The sequence below is a fragment of the Peromyscus maniculatus genome, chromosome 9 (genome assembly GCF_049852395.1).
Source record: "Peromyscus maniculatus bairdii isolate BWxNUB_F1_BW_parent chromosome 9, HU_Pman_BW_mat_3.1, whole genome shotgun sequence".
Classification (NCBI taxonomy): Eukaryota; Metazoa; Chordata; class Mammalia; order Rodentia; family Cricetidae; genus Peromyscus; species Peromyscus maniculatus.
The window spans coordinates 55437681-55457101 of record NC_134860.1 but is presented as its reverse complement, the minus strand read 5'-3'; the positions used below and the strand labels follow the sequence as shown (position 1 = coordinate 55457101).

Here is a 19421-nt window from a genome sequence, read left to right as displayed (position 1 = left end):
AAATCTTTGCGTTTATATTTATATAATAAAAGGAACTTAACATGAAGGTCTATGTTTATCAGTATCAAGACTTTAAGAAATTAGAGGCTGATAGGTAGCTCAGGTTTTTTTGTTTGTTTTTTTAAAGTTAAGAGCAGTATATCATGCCTCTAATTTTAGCATTTCGAAGGCAAGTTCAAAGTTAGAGTGGCCTACAGTATGACTGTCACTAAAAACTGCAAGGAATAAAAAAAGAAAGGAAATATTTGTATGCCACTAGAGGCTTTAGTATTTAGGCCCCTGTGTCTCAAGAGCAGTCTTTGTATCACCCTGCTCCCAGGTCTAGGTATTGTCATAAAGCCTCTTTCTTTTTCTGGGTGTTTGTCCTGTTTTTACTTTCACAGAACAGTGATTTGATGACACTTTTCCTGTGGTTGAGTCAACTGTTGTCACACAGTGGTTTTCCTAAGTAGTCAGGGTCATAGTAGAACTTCTGGCCTCCTTGACAGCCTTTCTTTCCATTGCATTCCATGAAACCCAGAGCGCGGCAAGGCTGCAGTAGACGGGATGGGGGAGATGTTCCTTGATGCTTGCATATGTGCTTTTTGTGCTAGCCAAATTCCATTCCTAAATCATTTTGAGTAGTTGAGAATCTATTTTAGGGTTGATTACAAAAGGTTCTGTATTGAAATATTCCCTTGATTTTTTTTTTTTCCCCCTAAACTGTGTGTGTGTTAGTGCTGTGTATATGGTGTCAGGAGGTGGAACCCAAGATCTCATGATAAGCACTGCCTCCTTCTTACACTATTTTGAAAACTTCTTAAAACTTCTGGAAAAGATGACACAGCGCCACAGTGAACACATACACACCCCTGTCCTGGTAAAAGTTAAGTTGACTTTTTTTTTTTTTTAATTTTTTTAAATTTATTTTTTAAATTACACTCATGATATTTATTACTTACCCTCATGATATTAATCACATTTGTGGTATTCATAGATTACATTTGCAGTATTCATTCAATTTTATTTATATATACATATATATTTTAATTTTAAATGTCGAATGTCATTTTTTGAAGGGGGTAGCAGGTCTTAAATACAGGCTTATAGCACAATGGGAGAACCCCGGAGGGCAGAAGTTCGCTGTCGATGTTTTACAATCTTGCATCTAAGCTGTTAACGCCCATTATTCAGGATACACAGACAAGGAACTTCCCTTAAGCATTCAGGAGGGTGGAACCTGGCAGGGAATTTGCATAGGGAGAATATCAAGGTCAAGGTCCGAAAGCAAGACAGCAGTTACCCAAAACGGGGGCCAGGGCCCTACATGTTCCCCTTTTATTAAAAAATAAACTTCTGACTTGGGTTGTATGGGACGTCAGCAGGTCACCTTACCCGTCATGAAGATGTCTGCCCAGGCCACACAGGTGCTCTGTCTTAGGTTGGTGAATGCCCCCCAGGCATTACCTGTCTCTGAATACTCATTATCATACCGGCCCAATCGTGTGTGAGCTGCATAGTTAATTGCTGCCAAAGATCTCAAAGTGGCACTGGGCTTGCAATCTATGTGTTCCATACAGAAAAGACCAACAGAGGTCCTATCTTACCCATAGCAAGTAAGCTAAAGGCAACTGAGCCATTCCCTTCCTTAATGAGCCATACTGTATGTTGGAGTCCTTGTAAGATAGTATCCCAAAAGCAACTGGAACTTGAGTTTATAAATTTATAATTTTCAAAGCCAATCGAGATGTATATAACTACTGAATTAAATTTATCATGCCCAATAAATTTATCATGCCCAATAAAAACCCAACGAGACAGGGTTTTTCTCTGTAGCCTTGGCTGTCCTGGAACTCACTCTGTAGACCAGGCTGGCCTTGAATTCACAGAGATCCTGCCTCTGCCTCCTAAGTGCTGGGATTAAAGGGGTGTGCCACCACTGCCTGGCAAACTCAGTTAACATTTTGTCACATTTGAGCAAATGGCCACTCACACTGCAATGCTTTCACCTTAAATAGTTGAGTGTGTCTCCCCTGAGACCACACCGTCAATATTCTAGACCTAATTATCACATTTATATCATTACTTAATATCATTCTGATTGTATATTCTGAGTTCCTCCATTCTTTTACTAATGTTAGGTATATCTTCCCACCGTAGGTTATTTTTCTTACTAATATACAGTCTGTGTCTTTGGCTCTGTTAATGTTTGCTTTCTATAGTTAAGTAAAATATGCTGTCTTTTAGCCCAGGATTTAACTACAAGTTAGATGTTATTATGTTCATTTGTCATGCTTTTTTTTTTTTTTAAAGATTTATTTATTTATTATGTATACAGAAGAGGGTGCCAGATCTCATTACAGACTGTTGTGAGCCACCATGTGGGTGCTGGGAATTGAACTCAGGACCTCTGGAAGAGCAGTCGGTGCTCTTAACCTCTGAGCCATCTCTCCAGCCCCCGCTTTTTTTTTTTTTTTTAAGTAAAATGTGCATGAATACTTTAATTTTTATTAAATGTATTTATTTTACTTTATATGTATGAATTTTTTGCTTGCGTGTACATCTGTGTACCACATATGTGTCTGTGGAGGTCAGAAGGTGTCAGATCCCCTAGAACTGGAGTTACAAATGGTTGTGAGCCACTGTGTGTGTACTGGGAACTGAACCCATGTACTCTAGAAGAGCAGTGAGTACCCTTGGCTGCTCATTTCTCCAGTTGCTGTGGATGGGTATTTTTCCTGCATGTGTGTATTCGCAACATGTGCATGCCTGGTGCCCCAAAAATTCAGAAGAGGCTGGAGTTATAGGTGGTTGTGAGTCACTGGGTAGGTACTGGGAACCAAACTTAAGTCCTTTGCATGAGCGGCAAGTACTTGTAACCACTGAGCCAGCTCTCCAGCTCCTGTTACATCTCTTAAAAGCCAGGGCAATTCAGCCACTTTTTTGTCTTTAATGGCAAGGGCATTCTTATTTTATAGAAACTAATAGAATCTAATTTGTCTAATCCACTCATTTAGGATTAGGGTCAAGTAGCAAATTTTGGTGTACTATAGGTAGGATTGTACAGATTATGAGGTACAGTCTAGTAGTGTACATAGGGATTGTGTATTTGGGTCCTTACCACTACATGTACAGGTTTTCTTTTCTTACATTCTAAGTGAGATAAAGTTTGTATCCAGTTTGATACATTGTGCCTCCTTTTCAAGAGGCAGGTAGCATAATGGTCAAGAAAGAAGTATGCATTCCCATTCTGCCACACTTGACTCTGTGACCTTGCCTGATTTATGTGACTAATCTTTTTTGCTAATTTTCTGATAATTAATGGAGTTAACAGTGTTTCTTGAACATGTTCAGTTACACTAATTCTTTCATAAGACTTAGTAAATTTTTTAATTTTCTAGATTTTCTAATTCTTTCCAGTAGAGTTTTTTTTTTTTTTTTTAAAGTCAGGATCTCACGATGAAGTCCTGGCTGTCCTGGAACTTGCTGGTATTACAGGCATGTGCTACCACCCCCACCCGAAGTCTGTATTTTGTAGGAATATTTTGACTTTAGTATTGATGCAGGGACACATGCTTGGAAATAAATATTTACTAAATGCCTTCTGTATGGCAAATCCTGAGTTTTACATATACTAGTGTGCTTAGAGTGGGGAGGTTGATCTTCAGGATAGAGTTTAGTTGTAACAGATAAGTCATGTCACATGCTGGTGCCTTGGGAGCCTCTAGTGATAACTTTCTGGAGAAAGTGACATCACAATTTGGCAGAGGGAATAGACAGACGTTCATAGGCCTGGAAGTGTAAGAGTGTGGATCTAGGAACTGAGGAGTTCCAAATGCCCACCGTACTGAGTGAATGGAAAGAGTGAAGTCAGAGAGCAGAGCAGGCACTTGGGTGTCACAGGCTTGAAAACTCATGACCATATGTATAACTTATGTCCAAACTGGGACACCTTTGAAAGTCAAAGTAAGTATTATTCATAACTACTCGGGACGACAGGGCATTGGAACTCTTCCAGAAAAGCTGTGTTCCGTCTTGTTGCCCATGGTAAGGGATGTGACTTGTCCCAAGGGTACAAGGGCACACCTTTATGACATTTGGGAGGTTATAAAGTTGGTGTTTTTGTAGCCTGACCTTTAAGAAGGGGTTCCAAAAAGGCATTTAAGTCTCTCTACCCTTGTGATCAGTAGGCTTTACAGAATGTTTTGGCTGGGAATGGGTGTTTCTGCTGTCACTCAGAGGTGACACCTGTCTTAGATAGGACCTTGGAGAGCTGGGATTTGCCTTTTCTCATTAAATGGTAAGGGTTGAGATACTGCTGGTTGGATATGGATATCAAATCAGAATGACCTTATTTAGTAATACCCCCACCTTAGGTACTCAACGGGGAACTGAGTTAGCATGTATTGGACACTGCTTAAAGCATTTAGTATGTGTGTAGTGTACGCAATCCTAGGGTAGAACATGTTTTGTGTTTGTTTGATGTTTTTTCTTTTTGAAACAGCGACTTGTGATATAGCCCAACCTGGCCTGAAATTGACTATGTAACCTAGATTAGGGTGGAGCATTAGTTTTTACAATAATCCCGACTATTATCTCCGTTTTAAAGAAGAGAAAAACCAGGACTGTATGCTGGGTTGCCCAGGGTTACGTAGCCAGTAATAACAGAGCTGAGCAGATCTGTAAGTCTCTGTGTAACTTAGGAGATTATACTGTTCTCAGGGGTAGGTGGCATTATTAGTAGTTTTTGGTGTATTTATAGTCGACAGCCGTAAATGTTTTCACAATTTTTATGTTTTGCAGCCTCCAAAAGTATGTTCGAGAACAGATTCTATTAGCAGTAGCAGTAATTGTAAAACGAGGATCATTGGATAAGTCAATTGACTGCAAAAGCATTTTTCATGAAGTCAGCCAATTGATAAGTAGTGGCAATCCCACTGTGGTAAGTATGCTAACTGCTTGTATCTATAAATATTTTTTATTTTGCCCATCATAATAGCATTCTGGCAATAGTAGTATAAAAGAAAGGCATGCAAACTTATGTGCGAAGCAGTTTTATTTGTTCAGACATTTCTTCTAATCTTTAAATATGTGTGTGTAATATAGATAAAGTATATTTAGCCTTTTTCATTTGATTCTGTGTTTTTCTGTGTTGCCACTGTGCTCATAACCATTTTAATTGATTGTAAAACATAATGAGTTAATACACCTTAATATTTGTTTTTCTGTGGGTGGAGAGACTTGGGCTTAGTATATACCCCTGGCTGGCCTGGAATTCAAAGATCTGCCTGTCTCCCTCTACCCCCTGAGTTCTGGGATTGAAGACATGTGCCACCATGGTTGGTTTTTCATGATTATTAATCATTTCTATTGAACATTTCCCCACCCTCAGTTTTAATAAGCATTGGAAAGTACTGGTAATTATAGAAAAGGCTGAGTTAAATATAAATGATATCTGGCATAATATAAATCATTAACTACTCCTTGACTTTAGGTGGTTCTCTCAGGTGACCAGATGTCAGGCTATTGTTCTTGACCAAATCACAATTTATTTTCTTGAACTACTTGAGAGCTATCTATGTGAGGCTATACAGTTCTCCGGGGACCCTTCTATAAGAGATACATACGGCACTTACTTATTTGTCATGATGGCACTTGGACCCAGACCCTTGTACATGCCAGGCAAGTGCAGTCTACTGAGCCACACACCAGCCTCACATGTAGGCTATCTCTGTTTCTGATGTAGCCTGAGCTGGTGTTAGAACAGTTAGAATGACGATCTGATCACTCGCATTGACTTGGCAGTGTTCCTTTACATGGTAATGATTGTGTGTGCAGCCCTGTGATCACTACCCTGGACGCTCCCCTTGTCGATTTTGATTTGGGACAGCTTGTTGCAGTGGACAGGATTAGACTGGAGCTGTGGCATTGAGGCTGTGGCTAATGCTCCCTGGGTTAGTTCATTGGTTCTTGCAGCTGGGGCTGTAGTGCAGTGGTCTGTAGCTTGCCCTTGCCCTCCTGCTTGTCTCTTGGCACTGGGAGAATACAGCCCAGGTAAATTGTCCTGCTTTTCTTAGGAATGAGCACCTAATGGGAACTGAGTTTTCTTCCTCCTTCCCCCATGGATAGGTTTGATGTAGCACAAAATGTAGTTCATGGCAGCTTGACAGTTAGACTTGCTTGAGCCACCAAAATAACTGTTCTGCAAATGACAGAGCAGACAGTGCAGTTAGAGAACATTGTGCTGTGTTTACAGCACATACATTGGATAAGTTTAATATCTTTGATATTCTTGAAGTGGTCAAAATAGATACCCACATACATACATACATACATACATACATACATACATACATACATACCCACACATACAGTTTTTGAGTCAGAGTCATGCTGTGTTACTGGCTAGTCTGGAACTCACTGTGTAACAGCCTGGCCTTGAACTCTTGAACTTTTTTGTTAGTCTCCTGTATCCTAGGATTGAAGGCATGTGCCACCACATGCAATAAGATTTTCTTTTTAATTGTTTTTGTTTGTTTGTTTGTTTTGGTTTTTTGAGACAGGGTTTCTCTGTGTAACTTTGCGCCTTTTCCTGGAATTCACTTGGTAGCCCAGGCTGTCCTTGAATTCACAGAGATCCGCCTGTCTCTGCCTCCCAAGTGCTGGGATTAAAGGCGTGTGCCACCACCGCCCGGATTTTTTTTTTTAAAGTAAAATTTCTAAATAACAGGACCAAGGAATTCTACAATATTAGCAGTTCAGTATGTTGGAGGTAGAACCATTTTCAGTGATAGGATGAAATGAATTTGCTAACCACATTGAAACATTAAATTTAAAAAACAAAAAGTCTCTATATTCAAACAAACAAAAAAACAGCTGAGTGGTGGTGGCACAACCCTTTAATCCTATCTCTTGGGAGGCAGAGGCAGAGGCAGATGGATCTCTGTGAGTCAGAGTCCAGCCTAGTCTACAGAATGAGTTTCAAGACAGCCAAGACTACACCAAGAAATCTTGTCTCGAAAAACAAACAAAAATTCTCTATGTTTATGTGGTGAGTGAGAAGCACACATTGTTATTTGTGCTTATCCTTGCAGAGTGTTATGAAACCAGCTCATTCAGTAGGTCCAGAAAATGAGATTGCAGACCAGTGAACTATTTTCATGTATCTTCCTCTTGGACGGTGAAGTTTGTGGGAATGGTTCAAGAATTTAAGGCTTAGTCTCAGAGTCATGAGTAACCTCAGCAGAAAGGAGCAGAGCTTTGGTAGGAAAGTAGCATGCTGAAACAATCAGTGGCCAGAAACCTTCTTTATATGATGGTTGTATGTGATATATGAAGAGGTGCCAATAATAGAAATCATCTGATAGCTTTTTCTTTAAAATCTTTCATTTGCCATTGTATGTATGTACATGTATGTGTGCCATAGCACATGTGTGGTTAAAGGACAACTTTTGGGAGTCAGTTCTCTTCTTCAACCATAGGTTCCAAGGATGGAATTCATGCTGGGTTTGGTGGCAAGTGCCTTTACCTCCTGAGCCATCCAGCTGGCCCTATTTGATGGTTTTCTGTAGATTAAGAAAGAGTTGACCTCAGGAGCTGTTGACTCAGATAACTCAGTTCCCTTCATACAGCCTCGAGAAGGGCAGTTCCATGGATCTTCACTGGCCAGAAACTATAGCTTGGCTGCCTTCCTTCAAAATATTGCTGTTGGTTGTACTAGTCTCACGAACCTATTTACATGGGTTTTCGGGCAACTTGCAATTGTGCACTGATTTTTTTATTCATGCTTAATTACAGCTCTGTCAATCACTACCCACTTAACCAGAACAATAGGTACTGTACACTCTCTGGGCATGAGTTCCTTAGTATGGAAACCCAGTGTCCTAACGTCTCTCGGAGGCTGCTCATGCATGTTTGCCCTGTCTCCCTAGCAGCCTCCCAGCCTTCCTTTGCAGAATCTTGGGAGCATAAGCTCTAATAATTCACCCTGTATAACTAACTACTCTAAGTGTGGAGACACAGAAGACAGTATCTGCTAGTGAAAGCTAATTATCTTGTATTTAAAATATAATACAATACTTGTACTTTAGCTTTCCTTTTAATGTTTTAAAGGATTATGATGTGGTTTCTTGCAGATCATTTTATAGAAAGTTTCATAAACGTGTAAAACATTGGGAGAGGACATTTAAGTGTAGTGCCTTGCTTTATCACTGCAAAGATATAGATTTCAGCCTTCATATAACCTTTTTTAAAATTATTTTTATTTTTATTTTTTTTACTAGAAATAGATTTTTTTCATACAATATATTCTGATTACGATTTCCACTTCTTCAATTTTTTTCCCAGCCACTCAAATCCACACCCTTTCTTTGTCATTAGGGTACAGTTAATCTGGCCTGACGGTGGTGGCACACGCCTCAAATCCCAGCACTCAGAAGGCAGAGGCAGGTGGTTCTCTGAGTTCGAGGCCAGCCTGGTCTACAGAGTGAGTTCCAGGACAGCCAAGGCTACACAGAGAAACCTTGCCTTGAAAAAAAAAATCGCAGTTATCTAAAAATAGTAAGATAAAACAAAAACAAACCAGAGTAGGACATAAAACCTTTTCTAAAGAGCATTTATTAGCTTTCTGTGTGCCATAGTATATTGTTGGTGCTTATACAGTTACGAAATATATCTTTTCATGCTCATCTTTGTGAGCAGGCTCTTACCGTGCTTGTGATGGGTGCTGTGTTTATTTCATCTCAGTTGGGAACTGTCAGGCCTACTGTCAATACTAGTTTGACAGAGATAGGGAAGCTCTCCTTCCCAGAAAAGTAGCTTATGGTCTTTATTTGTTTGGGTGGTTTTGGTTTTTCAAGATAGAGTTTCTCTGTGTAACTTTGGAGCCTATCCTGGAACTCGTTCTGTAGACCAGGCTGGCCTGGAACTTACCTAGCTTAGGTTATTTTTTAGGCTGACATAGAAACTAGAATTTTAATCTGTTTCATGTTTGCCTTATTTCCTTTGGAAGTAATAAGATAAGCCTATGTTAAATCATTTTGAAAGATAGTTAATGCAACATTTAAGCCTCCTTTCTTCCTGTTTTTTATGTTGGCCAGAAGTGGGTGAGAAATTCGCTTGTCTACCCAGGGCTGCCCCTGGATGCGATAGCCAAGTTAATCTCCCTTATCGCAAAGTCTCATTGATGTTTTCTTAGAAGAACAGCTGGAGGTCTGCTATATAGTATGGCAACCTTTCATACAGTTTATTCTTGGTAATAAAGATCCTGAGGCAAGAGCCAGGCTATTATAAGAGACAATCCTCCCTCTGAACTAGAGCATTCTATTTTGTCAGCTGGAGTTAGTGTCTTGTGCTTGTGAACTGGGAAGACAAGCTGTCTCTGAGGGTGGTGTTGTTTTCCGTCAGCATGAAATGAATGGCTTGGACAAGAAGTGTGAATGCTGCTGTAAGAATTTTAGCATGAAGACAGTGTTTTATTTTTGAATTGTCAGCTAGTGAATAAACTTTTGAATTCCCAGTACTTGAGTGAGAAGCTATATCATGAAAACAGTTTTCCTTTGAGAGCAGGTGTCATGTATCCCAGGTTGACCCAGAATTTTGGGATATAGCCATGGATACCTCGGGCTTCTGATCCTTCTATCTCCATCTCCCAAGTACCAAAATTGCAGCCATGTACCCCAGCACTCAGTTCTATGTAATGCCTGTGATCTAAACCAGGGCTTCATGCATTCTAGGCAAGCACTCTACCAGCTGAACTACATTCTCAGCTCATGAACACTTCTTTTTGTGAGATTGAGACCTTATTGCACTGTCTTCCATTTGCTTTAGTGATCTGAATTTATAAACAGCAGAAATGAGAGTGGGACTTGAGGGATTGATTACTCAGTGGTTAATAGCAATTGCTGTTCCTGTAGAGGATCTGGGTTTGGTTCCCAGCACCGATATGGTGGCTCATAACTGTCTATAACTCCTATTCCAAGAGATTCAGTGCTTTCTTCTGGTTACATACATACATAAATACATACTCATACACATAAAAATTAATCTTTTACAGAAACATTAGGAAACATGCATTTATTTTCTAGCAATATTTAATGATCCTCTTCTATTTCTAAGTGATAATTATCTTGCATTTCTAATTTTACAGAATTAGATGGCAGTCACGATAGGACCAAAACAACTCAATTTTATGATAATTATACAAACACTACCTTCACTCCACCTCATTTAATTGCTGCATTTACATAGTGCTTTCAACACATCATTTAATCTGAACCCAGGGTAACTAGATTAGTAGTAGGGCAGAGAGTAGATGAGACTTTATCGGCATGATAAATGAAATGCCTTGCCAGCAGTTAAATGGGAAAGACTGTTTGAATTTACATTTTTCTGTTTCCCTGGTCTACACAGTAGACTTCTTGTATCACTAAGGATTCCTACAGAGTGGTTTTACTCATAATGTATCTCAGACACCAGCACAATGGATTTTGTTACTTGCTTTCTAAATTAGCAAATGAGAATGATCAATAAAGAACTGCCTGCTGGTGGTTGTCACGTTGCCAGCCTCAATGAACCACAGTGAATCATAGGCTACCACAGAGGCCACTTGAGGGACCTTGCCTGGGAAGTTGACATAAATCAGCAAGCAGGAGAGCTGATATCCCTTTGTCCAAGGACCTAAGGCCTATTTTCTTGAGTGGCTTCCAAGTAGTCATTTATTGTCATAGAGTTGATATAAAAGGGCTTCTCTTAGAAAAATGTACAAGGTGTAAGTTTTCTTTTCAAAATATTTTTGTTGAATTTAGAAAGTAACAGATATGGACTTGTTCTTTATGATCTAGATAAAGGAAGCGCTCTTGTCATAACCTCTTAAAACTGAAAATTTGTGCTTGTGGTTTCGGTCAGATCCCTCTTCAGTATGAAAATCTCCTGTTTCTCAGTTTTCCTCAGATTTCACTGGAATTCCTAACGGCAGCTTTTGCTTCTGACCCTCCTGAGTATCAGAGTGGCTGTCTATAGTATAGAATGCTAGCTGGCCGTGACTGACAAAGGCAGGGACAGCACTTAAAAGTGCTGGTCGTTGGAGGGGGAGTCAAAGGCACTGCACTTGTGTCCCCTGAGCACCGAATGCCTGCAGCAAGCTGACAGGAACCTTCTCCAGGGGTGAGACCCAAAGTTGGTGCTCTCTCCCAGGCAGGGAGGACAGTTCTTCCTTCTGACCTGGGAAACTCTCCCTTGGCGCTGCTTTTTGCTTGGCTGTCCTGTCGTCATTAAGTACTGAAAGTGAGTAAACATGGGAATCGAGAATCTTACACAGTTATGATATGCTTAGTTGTCTTGTGACTAGGGAGAACTACTTTGTTGATATATAGCAGAGTACTTTGCTTTGTTCTTTTATTTATCATCAGTCCTTAGTTCACTCTCTCCAAGGAATGAGTTTATTCATTTGGCATCCTTTAGTTAGAGTAGTCTAATCCAATTAGAGTTTATGATGCTAATCTCATGTCCATACAAGATTTTCAAATTAACGAGAGATTGAATTCTTGGATGTTTTTAGTATTTGGAAATATCTTACTGAATTCAGTTCTTTGAGAGGTGATGATTTTAGGTATGGCTCAAAATAGCATTTGATATCTCCAGACTTCACATATTTCTTAAGTTTCTAAGTGATATAATAAAATACCAAACAGTTTTTACTTAAAGATTTCTTTTTGTTTTAAAACTAAAGTGGAAAAAGGAGTATAAAGTATATAAATTGTTAGCTATTCTATAACTAATGTGTATACATGCAGTAAGAAATTAAAGGAACTATAAATAATTATTATAATAATAACTCTGGGACAATAAGATTATAGGCAATTGTATTTTCTTTGAACTTTTTTTAACCTTCTAGTTTTTCTTAGATTAAAATTATACTATATAATTTTCATAGGCTGAAAAAATAATTTAAAAATAGTATATTTATGGTCAGAAGGGCAAAGCTGTGATGAGAACGCATTTGGCTCTCGATGATCATGGACTGAGAATAAGGGCTAAAGTGGTGCTCCTCTTTCGGAGCCCGTCCACCGCAGGAGACTCCCTCACTCTCCTTAGTAAGTGTTCATTCACTTTGGAGAGCAGGCTGGCGTGGGAGAGAGAGTGAGGCTCTGTACTCACTGGCCTTTATGGGTTAGTATGTGCATCCTTAACGTGAGCTTGCTTTGTTGGATGGCTCTGTTTCTTTTTGCAGCTGGCTTCTGTCTGCTGAACTCTCCTGTGTAGCCAAAGGAAATCTACTTATCGAAATCCTCAGTCACCTAGCAAGGTTCTCACTAGCTTTGCCTTGGGGTTTTGTTTTTGTTTTGTTTTGTTTTTCTCTTTTCATTTGGCTATTAATATGAGCTTAGAAAATATTAATTTCATATGAAAGCAAATCTTTATTGTGAATATATGTTTTAATAGTTAGACACTGTACTAAAAATCTGAAATGACTATAGTTTTGAAACTATACCACTTTGTGAAAGTACCAGAAACCAACCTGTGTTATCAATTACTTGTGAAAAGTATTTTAGAGCATTTTTTGTAAGGATGATGTCAGTTTGCCTTTAACAAGCTTCTGGATTTCAAGTGTCTGTGTTTTCATGTAAGTTCATGTGTGAACTGTGTTCTGTGATTGATATGTGAGATTCTGGAGTTAATTTTCTTGTTTTAAGAAGATATTTTTTCAAATATTTTATCTCTTCATAATATAATCAACAAGGTCTTATTTAGAAAGGATGAATAAGATGCTAAGACTAAGAGTTACAAACATGTAGACTACAAAAATTGTCTTTAGAATTATAGAGTCTTAGAAGTCATTAGGACTTGTGAGTTAATATTTTCCTCCAAGTTTTATTAATTTAATTTAATTTTGCTTATTATTTTATTTAGTATATTCCTCCACCAAATTTCTCATAAATGTACACATAATCACATTTGAAGATGATCAATTTTATTTAAATGTATCTGTGAAGTATTGACTGCTGGTGCTTTTATTTTATATTAATAAATAAAATTATATGTATATATAAATATATATATAAATATAAATATATATATATATATATATATATATATATATATATATATATATATATATGAGAGAGAGAGAGAGAGAGTCTTAAGCTGGCTTCAGATGGTCTCTTTGCCACAGCTTCCAAATAAGGAAGATTTGGAGAACTATGGACTGTGCCTCTACACTCCGCTGATGACTGGCACTTTAATCACCATTTAAAAGGAAGCCATTTTAAAATGAAGATTATTTTACTTGATAAATGTCTGAAGTCCCTTTGAAGAGTAAGACAGGGATAATGCTCTATATATGAGATGTCTATAACTAATTTCTCAGACTGTCTTCCTCAGTCTCACAATGATATTCAAACAGGCATGTATTTTTCTTCAAGATTTGGAGCTGAGGGAACTTTTGTATTAAAATAAGTGTATATTTTGAAATAAACTTTGAGTGTGGGGACAGGGCTAAGTTCATTTCTGATGAGGAGCACTTGCCATATGACTATAATGACCTGGGTTCAACCCTCAGCACAGCTAGTTATTAACAACAAAAACCCAAGTGTATATGTGTGCACGAAAACTAAACTAAGAATATCCAGAGGACTTTCATCATTGTAGAAGGCACCTTTCATAGATAACTTCTGGATTCTCCAGGCAGCATAAAGTTGCATACCTGTGCTTATTTTTATTGAGGTTAAGAGGTAAACAGTAACTATTTCCTTTAAAATTTTTAAAAAACCGTTTTTAAAGGAAAATTTTAAGTGCTTTTTAAAAAAGTAGTATATTGGTCATCCATGTAACTGTCATTTACCTTAAGCAGATATCTGCCCTACAGTCTTTAGGAATTTAACCTTATATCTGTTTGCTAAGATTTGCCAAGCTAAGCATCTGTAAGGTCAAGGTACTAATATCAGAAGCATTTTTGAACAAAGATGCTGCAGTTGGTGGGGTGGGTCCCTCTGTGGTCAGCTGTTGTATAAGCTTGCAGAAATAGTATCATCTTGACTTTAATCTTGCGGGGGTTCAGAGGTAGTGTGCATATTTCTGTTTAACCCCTGGGGATGTGCCAAAATAATTCATATCCTTATCTCCATCCTTATTACCTTGACTCTACATAGTCTGTGAATAAGATTAATGACTTGATATTCTATCTGGTGGATCCAGTGAAAAGGACAAGTTTCTTTCTTTGATTTAAAACGTTCTGAGGTACTACCTGTTTGATATTTTGGAAACTGAAGTCTGTGTTGTGTTTCATCTGTTTGACAATACATTTTACATTCATCAGAACATAGAATGGGAGACACGATCTGAATGTTGGTGGCTTCTGGTAATCACCTACCCTCTTCAAGTCATGGTTCTTTCAAGCGTAAAATGAATGTATCAGTTGTTGTGTAAGTTAAATGAAACAGGGCATTTAACAATTATTGAATTATTTAAAATGTCAGTTGAACTTTAGGGTTGAGTAGACTCATGCCCTGAGTTTCAGTCCTACATTGAGTGGTGTAACTTGAGGTGAGGTGTGCTGTTAACATTTACCACATTACTTTGAAAGGAGAGCAAGTCTTCGCCGTACCCAGGTCTCTGCTGGGGAGTTAGTGGTTCTAAAGCTCAGACAGACAACACACAGAGAATATGTTTGAGCAAAATCTGTTGAAACAAAGCTTTGAAAAAATTAATGCCTTATAATTATTTCTTATTGAATATAGCAAACTCTGGCCTGTTCTATTCTGACTGCACTGTTGAGTGAGTTCTCAAGTTCAAGTAAAACTAGCAACATTGGACTGAGTATGGAATTCCATGGGAACTGCAAACGAGTTTTTCAGGTATTGATATCTTTGTTTTGTGTTTTAATTACTGGACAGTCTACTTTTTGCCAGTTTGTTCCTAATGGCAAGAGCATATGTTTTGGATGTTTCATAGCTTATGCCTGAAGACTTGTGCTGAGATTTCATAGGCTATATAGTAAATTGGTAAGTTTGATTACTGTAATTGATAAGTTGAAGTTAATTATTCAGTTCTCATCTTTAAACAAAAAAAGAGAATATTATAATAAATATTCCTTAGTTTATCATTTTTCATGTTTAGATATAACTATTTCAATTGATAGAATTCTGCTGGCCTTAAAAATAGGACTGGCACAATGCCAAAGAGGGTCATGTATTTAAAATGTTATTGCCGATGGTGTGGGCTCTTTGTCTCTCTCATGTATTGTTGGGCTCTGGAGTAAAGCTATGTGAAGGCATTGGCTTGAGTCCTAAGTCTGTGCACTATAGCAACCGACTCTGCCAGCTCTGCAGTCACATTCGCCCTCACAGGCTTTCCTGCCCGGAGGAGCACTTACATTACAGTAAATGGTGTCACTTGAAGCACACTGATGTCATTTTGGTTAGCGGCCTCAAGATGGAAAACATTCTTAAGGAAGTAAAGCAGTCTGTTGGAAACCTTAAGGTTCTTGTTGTTTTATGATTCTAAAAAGGAATGCATTTTGAGTAAGTGTCATGCAAAACTTGGTGTGATTTATTGACCATAGGAAGAAGACCTTCGCCAAATCTTCATGTTAACGGTTGGAGTTCTGCAGGAGTTCAGCAGGCGGGAGAACCTCAGTGCTCAGATGTCCTCGGTGTTTCAGCGGTACCTTGCACTAGCCAACCAAGTCCTGAGCTGGAATTTTCTCCCTCCAAATTATATCCTTTTAACAATGGGAAGGGTTGTATATGTGGTGACTTTGTAGAAAACTTAACCATGAAGCTCAGTCCTTTATGTCCTTAGCTTTTTTATAAAGCATTCTGTTGAATGGAAGCTTTTTTTCTTTTTTTTTTTGGAGAAATGGAATTTTATTAAACCATAGTACAGTAGACTATGTAGAACTACTTTTCTGAAGAGGATTGAGTGTATGAATACATTTGATGTCTAATAAGGCTGTTGCTGACTGAGGAAGAAGATAGCATTCCCAGGAAGGAAAAGACAAAATATGCAAAGTGCGTTTTTATACCATAGTAGAGCCATTTGCTCCTTGGATATGTGATTCAGTTAGATTTTTTGGCTGACTTTCTTTAGTTATAAAGGCTCTGGTTTTATCTTTATGAATTGTATGTGTATGCAATAAGTATGTGTTAAGCTTTCGGTCTAGAGCATCTGCTGCCGAGTGTCATGTTGTGCCTTAGGGTACTGGAGTGCCTGCTTGTAGCATTGTTCAGTCAGGCAGACCTGGGTTCAAGCCTCAGTTGATCTCCAGCAAATTGCTGAACCTTTCTGAATCTTAATTTTTCCATACAGAAAGAGGATGTTGGTTGTTGACTAAATTAACTGAAACACCATTTTTAACACACTCAGAGTTAGCTGCTTTTATGTACCTCTTGGCATCTCTGAGTAAAATAGGCCTACAGTTAACTCCCTGTGTCATGTTCCTTTTAATCTAGTACAGTTGTGGCTGGTATAGAAAATTCAGTATGACCTAGATGTCTTTAATCAGCTCTTTCCCAGGGCTTTAGGAGTGTCTGTTTCAGAGAAAAATGCTGCTTCTAAAAAGATTAAAAATGGATGGTGAGTTTTATCAGAGCTTTAGGATGAGGTTAATCTTTATTCTAACAGTCAAGATCTGTTGCATTCATATACATAGGTTTGAGACCTGTAAAATTGTGAGATTTAAGATGCGTAGTAAGCTGTGATTTCCATTTTCAAGTTACTATATTTACCTACTAGAAAACTAACTGTGAAAGGCAGGTGCTATGAGATAAAGTGAGCCACTGACTCGTTAAACCAGGAATTCTCCAGGCTTCTTTGCCAAGGACAGTCACATTAGAATGAAGCTTGCTATCAACTTAACCATGTTCTCCTTTTATGCCTATCCTTTATCTTTCACTCATTAACCAACTTTATGTCTTTAATACATAAATTTAATTTTTTAGAGTTGTAAGGGGCATGTACTTTCTTTCTTGTTTCGTATTTTTGAGATAACTGATACTGTATCCCAGGCTGGCCTTTAGCCCACAACTGCCTCAACTTTCCAGTATGTTAAAATTTTATCCCTGAGCTGCCACCCCTAGACACAGGCTTTCTTAACTTCATTTCTAAAATATCTTCTTTTTAATATTATATTGCATGCTTCACATTTTATTTTCTTTCTTTTCCCTCCATCCTTTCTGAGGTAAGACAGAACCTCAAAATCTACCAGTCTGGTCTTAAACTTATGATCATATTTTCCTCATTCTCCCAAGTGGTAGAATTACAGGTGTATGTCCACCACATCCAACTTGGTTTATTTGTTTGTTTGCTTTTTTAAAAATTTTAAATCTTTATTTACTTTTATTATATGCATGTTTTACCTTGCATGTGTTTCTGCTCACCACACTTGTGCATGGTCCCAATGGAGCTCAGAGGAGGTTATCAGATCCTCTGGAACAGGAGTTACAGGTGGCTGTGAGCCATTGTGTGGGTGTTGGGAATCCAACACCCAGGTCCTCTGCAAAAACAGCCAGTGCTCTTAACTGCTGAGCCATCTCCCAGCCCCTTGTTTGTTTTTAAAAGATGGTTTGGCAGACTTTATTCAGAAGTTTATTATTATAGTTTAAGTAGCAGGATCTTGTCGTGAAGACAGATTAGACAAGTCCCTGTCCTAGTTTTTTTTTTTTTAATTAAAACAAACAGACAAAACAACATCAACAATTGAAGTGGCAATCACTAAGCATGCTTGGGCCTGTGTTAGGTCCTCTGCAGATTCTGGTTGTTAGTTTGCTGTGTTTGTGGAACTCCTAACAGTGTGAGTAGAGGTGTCTCCGACTCTTTTGCCTGCCCTTGGGACCTTTTTCCTCCTACTAGGTTACCTCATCCAGCCCTGATATAAGGGTTTGTTTAGCCTCTTATTATAATTTGGTTTTGTTGTTGTTGTAGTTGTTTTGGTTTTTTGAGACAGGGTTTCTCTGTGTGCTCCTGGATGTCCTGGAACTAGCTCTGGGATTAAAGGCGTGCACCACCACTGCCTGGCCGTCTTATTGTAATTTGTTATGCCACGTTCAGTTTATACCCTTGGGAGGCCTGCTCTGTTCTGAAGGGAAATAGAAAGAGTGGATCTAGGGGATATGGGAGGTGTGGGAGGAAGAAGTATATTGTATGAAAGAGGAATGAAAAATAAATAAATAAAATCAAAAACAGGGCTGGAAAGATGGCTTAGCATCTTCTAGAGGACCAGGGCTCAGTTCCCAGCACACAATCATCTAACTCATTTCAGGAGATCTGATGCCCTCTTCTGGCCTCCTTGGACTCTAGGCACTCAAGTGGTGCACAGATATACATGAAGGCAAAACTCCAATATACATAAAATAATATGTATGGAGCCAGGCAGTGGTGGTGCACGCATTTAATCCCAGTACTCAGGAGGCAGGGGCAGACAGATCTCTGAGTTCGAAGCCAGCCTGGTCTACAGAGCGAGTTCCAGCACAGCTAGGACTATACAGAGAAACCCTGTCTTTTGGGGGTTAGAGAAGAAGACTTGGTCATGTATGGTAGCACATGCCTGTAATCACAGTATTCACTTGGGAGACTGAGGAAGGAGGATTACTGTGAGTTCAAAGCCAACTAGAGTTACATAGCAAGACTGAGTTTCAAGAAAACCAACAAAACAAGAATACATTGAAAAGACTTGGAACAGATTTTAAAAGTACCAGTCCATATGGAGCTATCAAAACATTAATTATGTATGTAGTGAAATCAACAAAAATTACACTGCATATATCATAGCCAATTCTAAAGTGTCTGTTTTAGGGGAAAATACAGTTGGCAGAGAGTTACTGTTTTGAAACGAGGAACAGTTCCTTAAGAGTTTGGAAACAAAGTTTGTCTGAAAGATACACACTCATAAAATATTTTAGGAAGTCCTTAGATAAAGCATTAGAAAATAACTACTGCAGTGTTACCAAAGGAAATAATTCCTCTAAAGGTCTAGAGGGTTGCTGGGTGAGGTGTGAATCCTGTAATCTCAGCCTTCAGGAAGTAGAGTCAGGAGAGTCAGAAGTTCAAGGTTATCCTCGGTACATAGTGAGTTTGAGGCCAGCCTGCAATACACGAGATCCAAAGGAAAGGGACTGGATCAGAAAAGATGGCTAATCTGGTAAAACTGCTTGTTGCTCTTCCAGAGATTCAAGTTTGGTTCCCAGCACTGATGATGGACAACTTGTAAGTGCCTGTCTGACTCCAGGGGATCTATTATCCTCCTTCGGCCTCCATGACACCCATACATACATGCACAGACACACATATACATAAATGATACTTAAAAGGGGGGGGGGGTGGAGACACTGGCATTGAACTCGCAGTCCTGCCTCAGCTTCGAAAGTTCTTGTATGTCTCACCATGGCTGGCTCTTGAATGTTTTTCTACTTCATGCTAATGAGTGAGTATTTATGTGGCCAGTGATT

At 38.7% G+C, this 19421-nt stretch overlaps 1 protein-coding gene across 3 annotated transcripts in view; it reads left to right on the top strand.

Moving 5' to 3' along the window:
* Positions 1 to 19421, top strand: part of Xpo4 (exportin 4) — a 92628-nt gene that overhangs the window by 26465 nt on the left and 46742 nt on the right. For all 3 annotated transcript variants that reach the window (XM_006988432.4, XM_016006897.3, XM_042284939.2), the window contains 3 exons: positions 4783 to 4921; positions 14715 to 14831; positions 15539 to 15692. In XM_006988432.4, coding sequence (XP_006988494.1) covers positions 4783 to 4921; positions 14715 to 14831; positions 15539 to 15692 — 410 coding nt within the window. The remainder of the gene's footprint in view (positions 1 to 4782; positions 4922 to 14714; positions 14832 to 15538; positions 15693 to 19421) is intronic.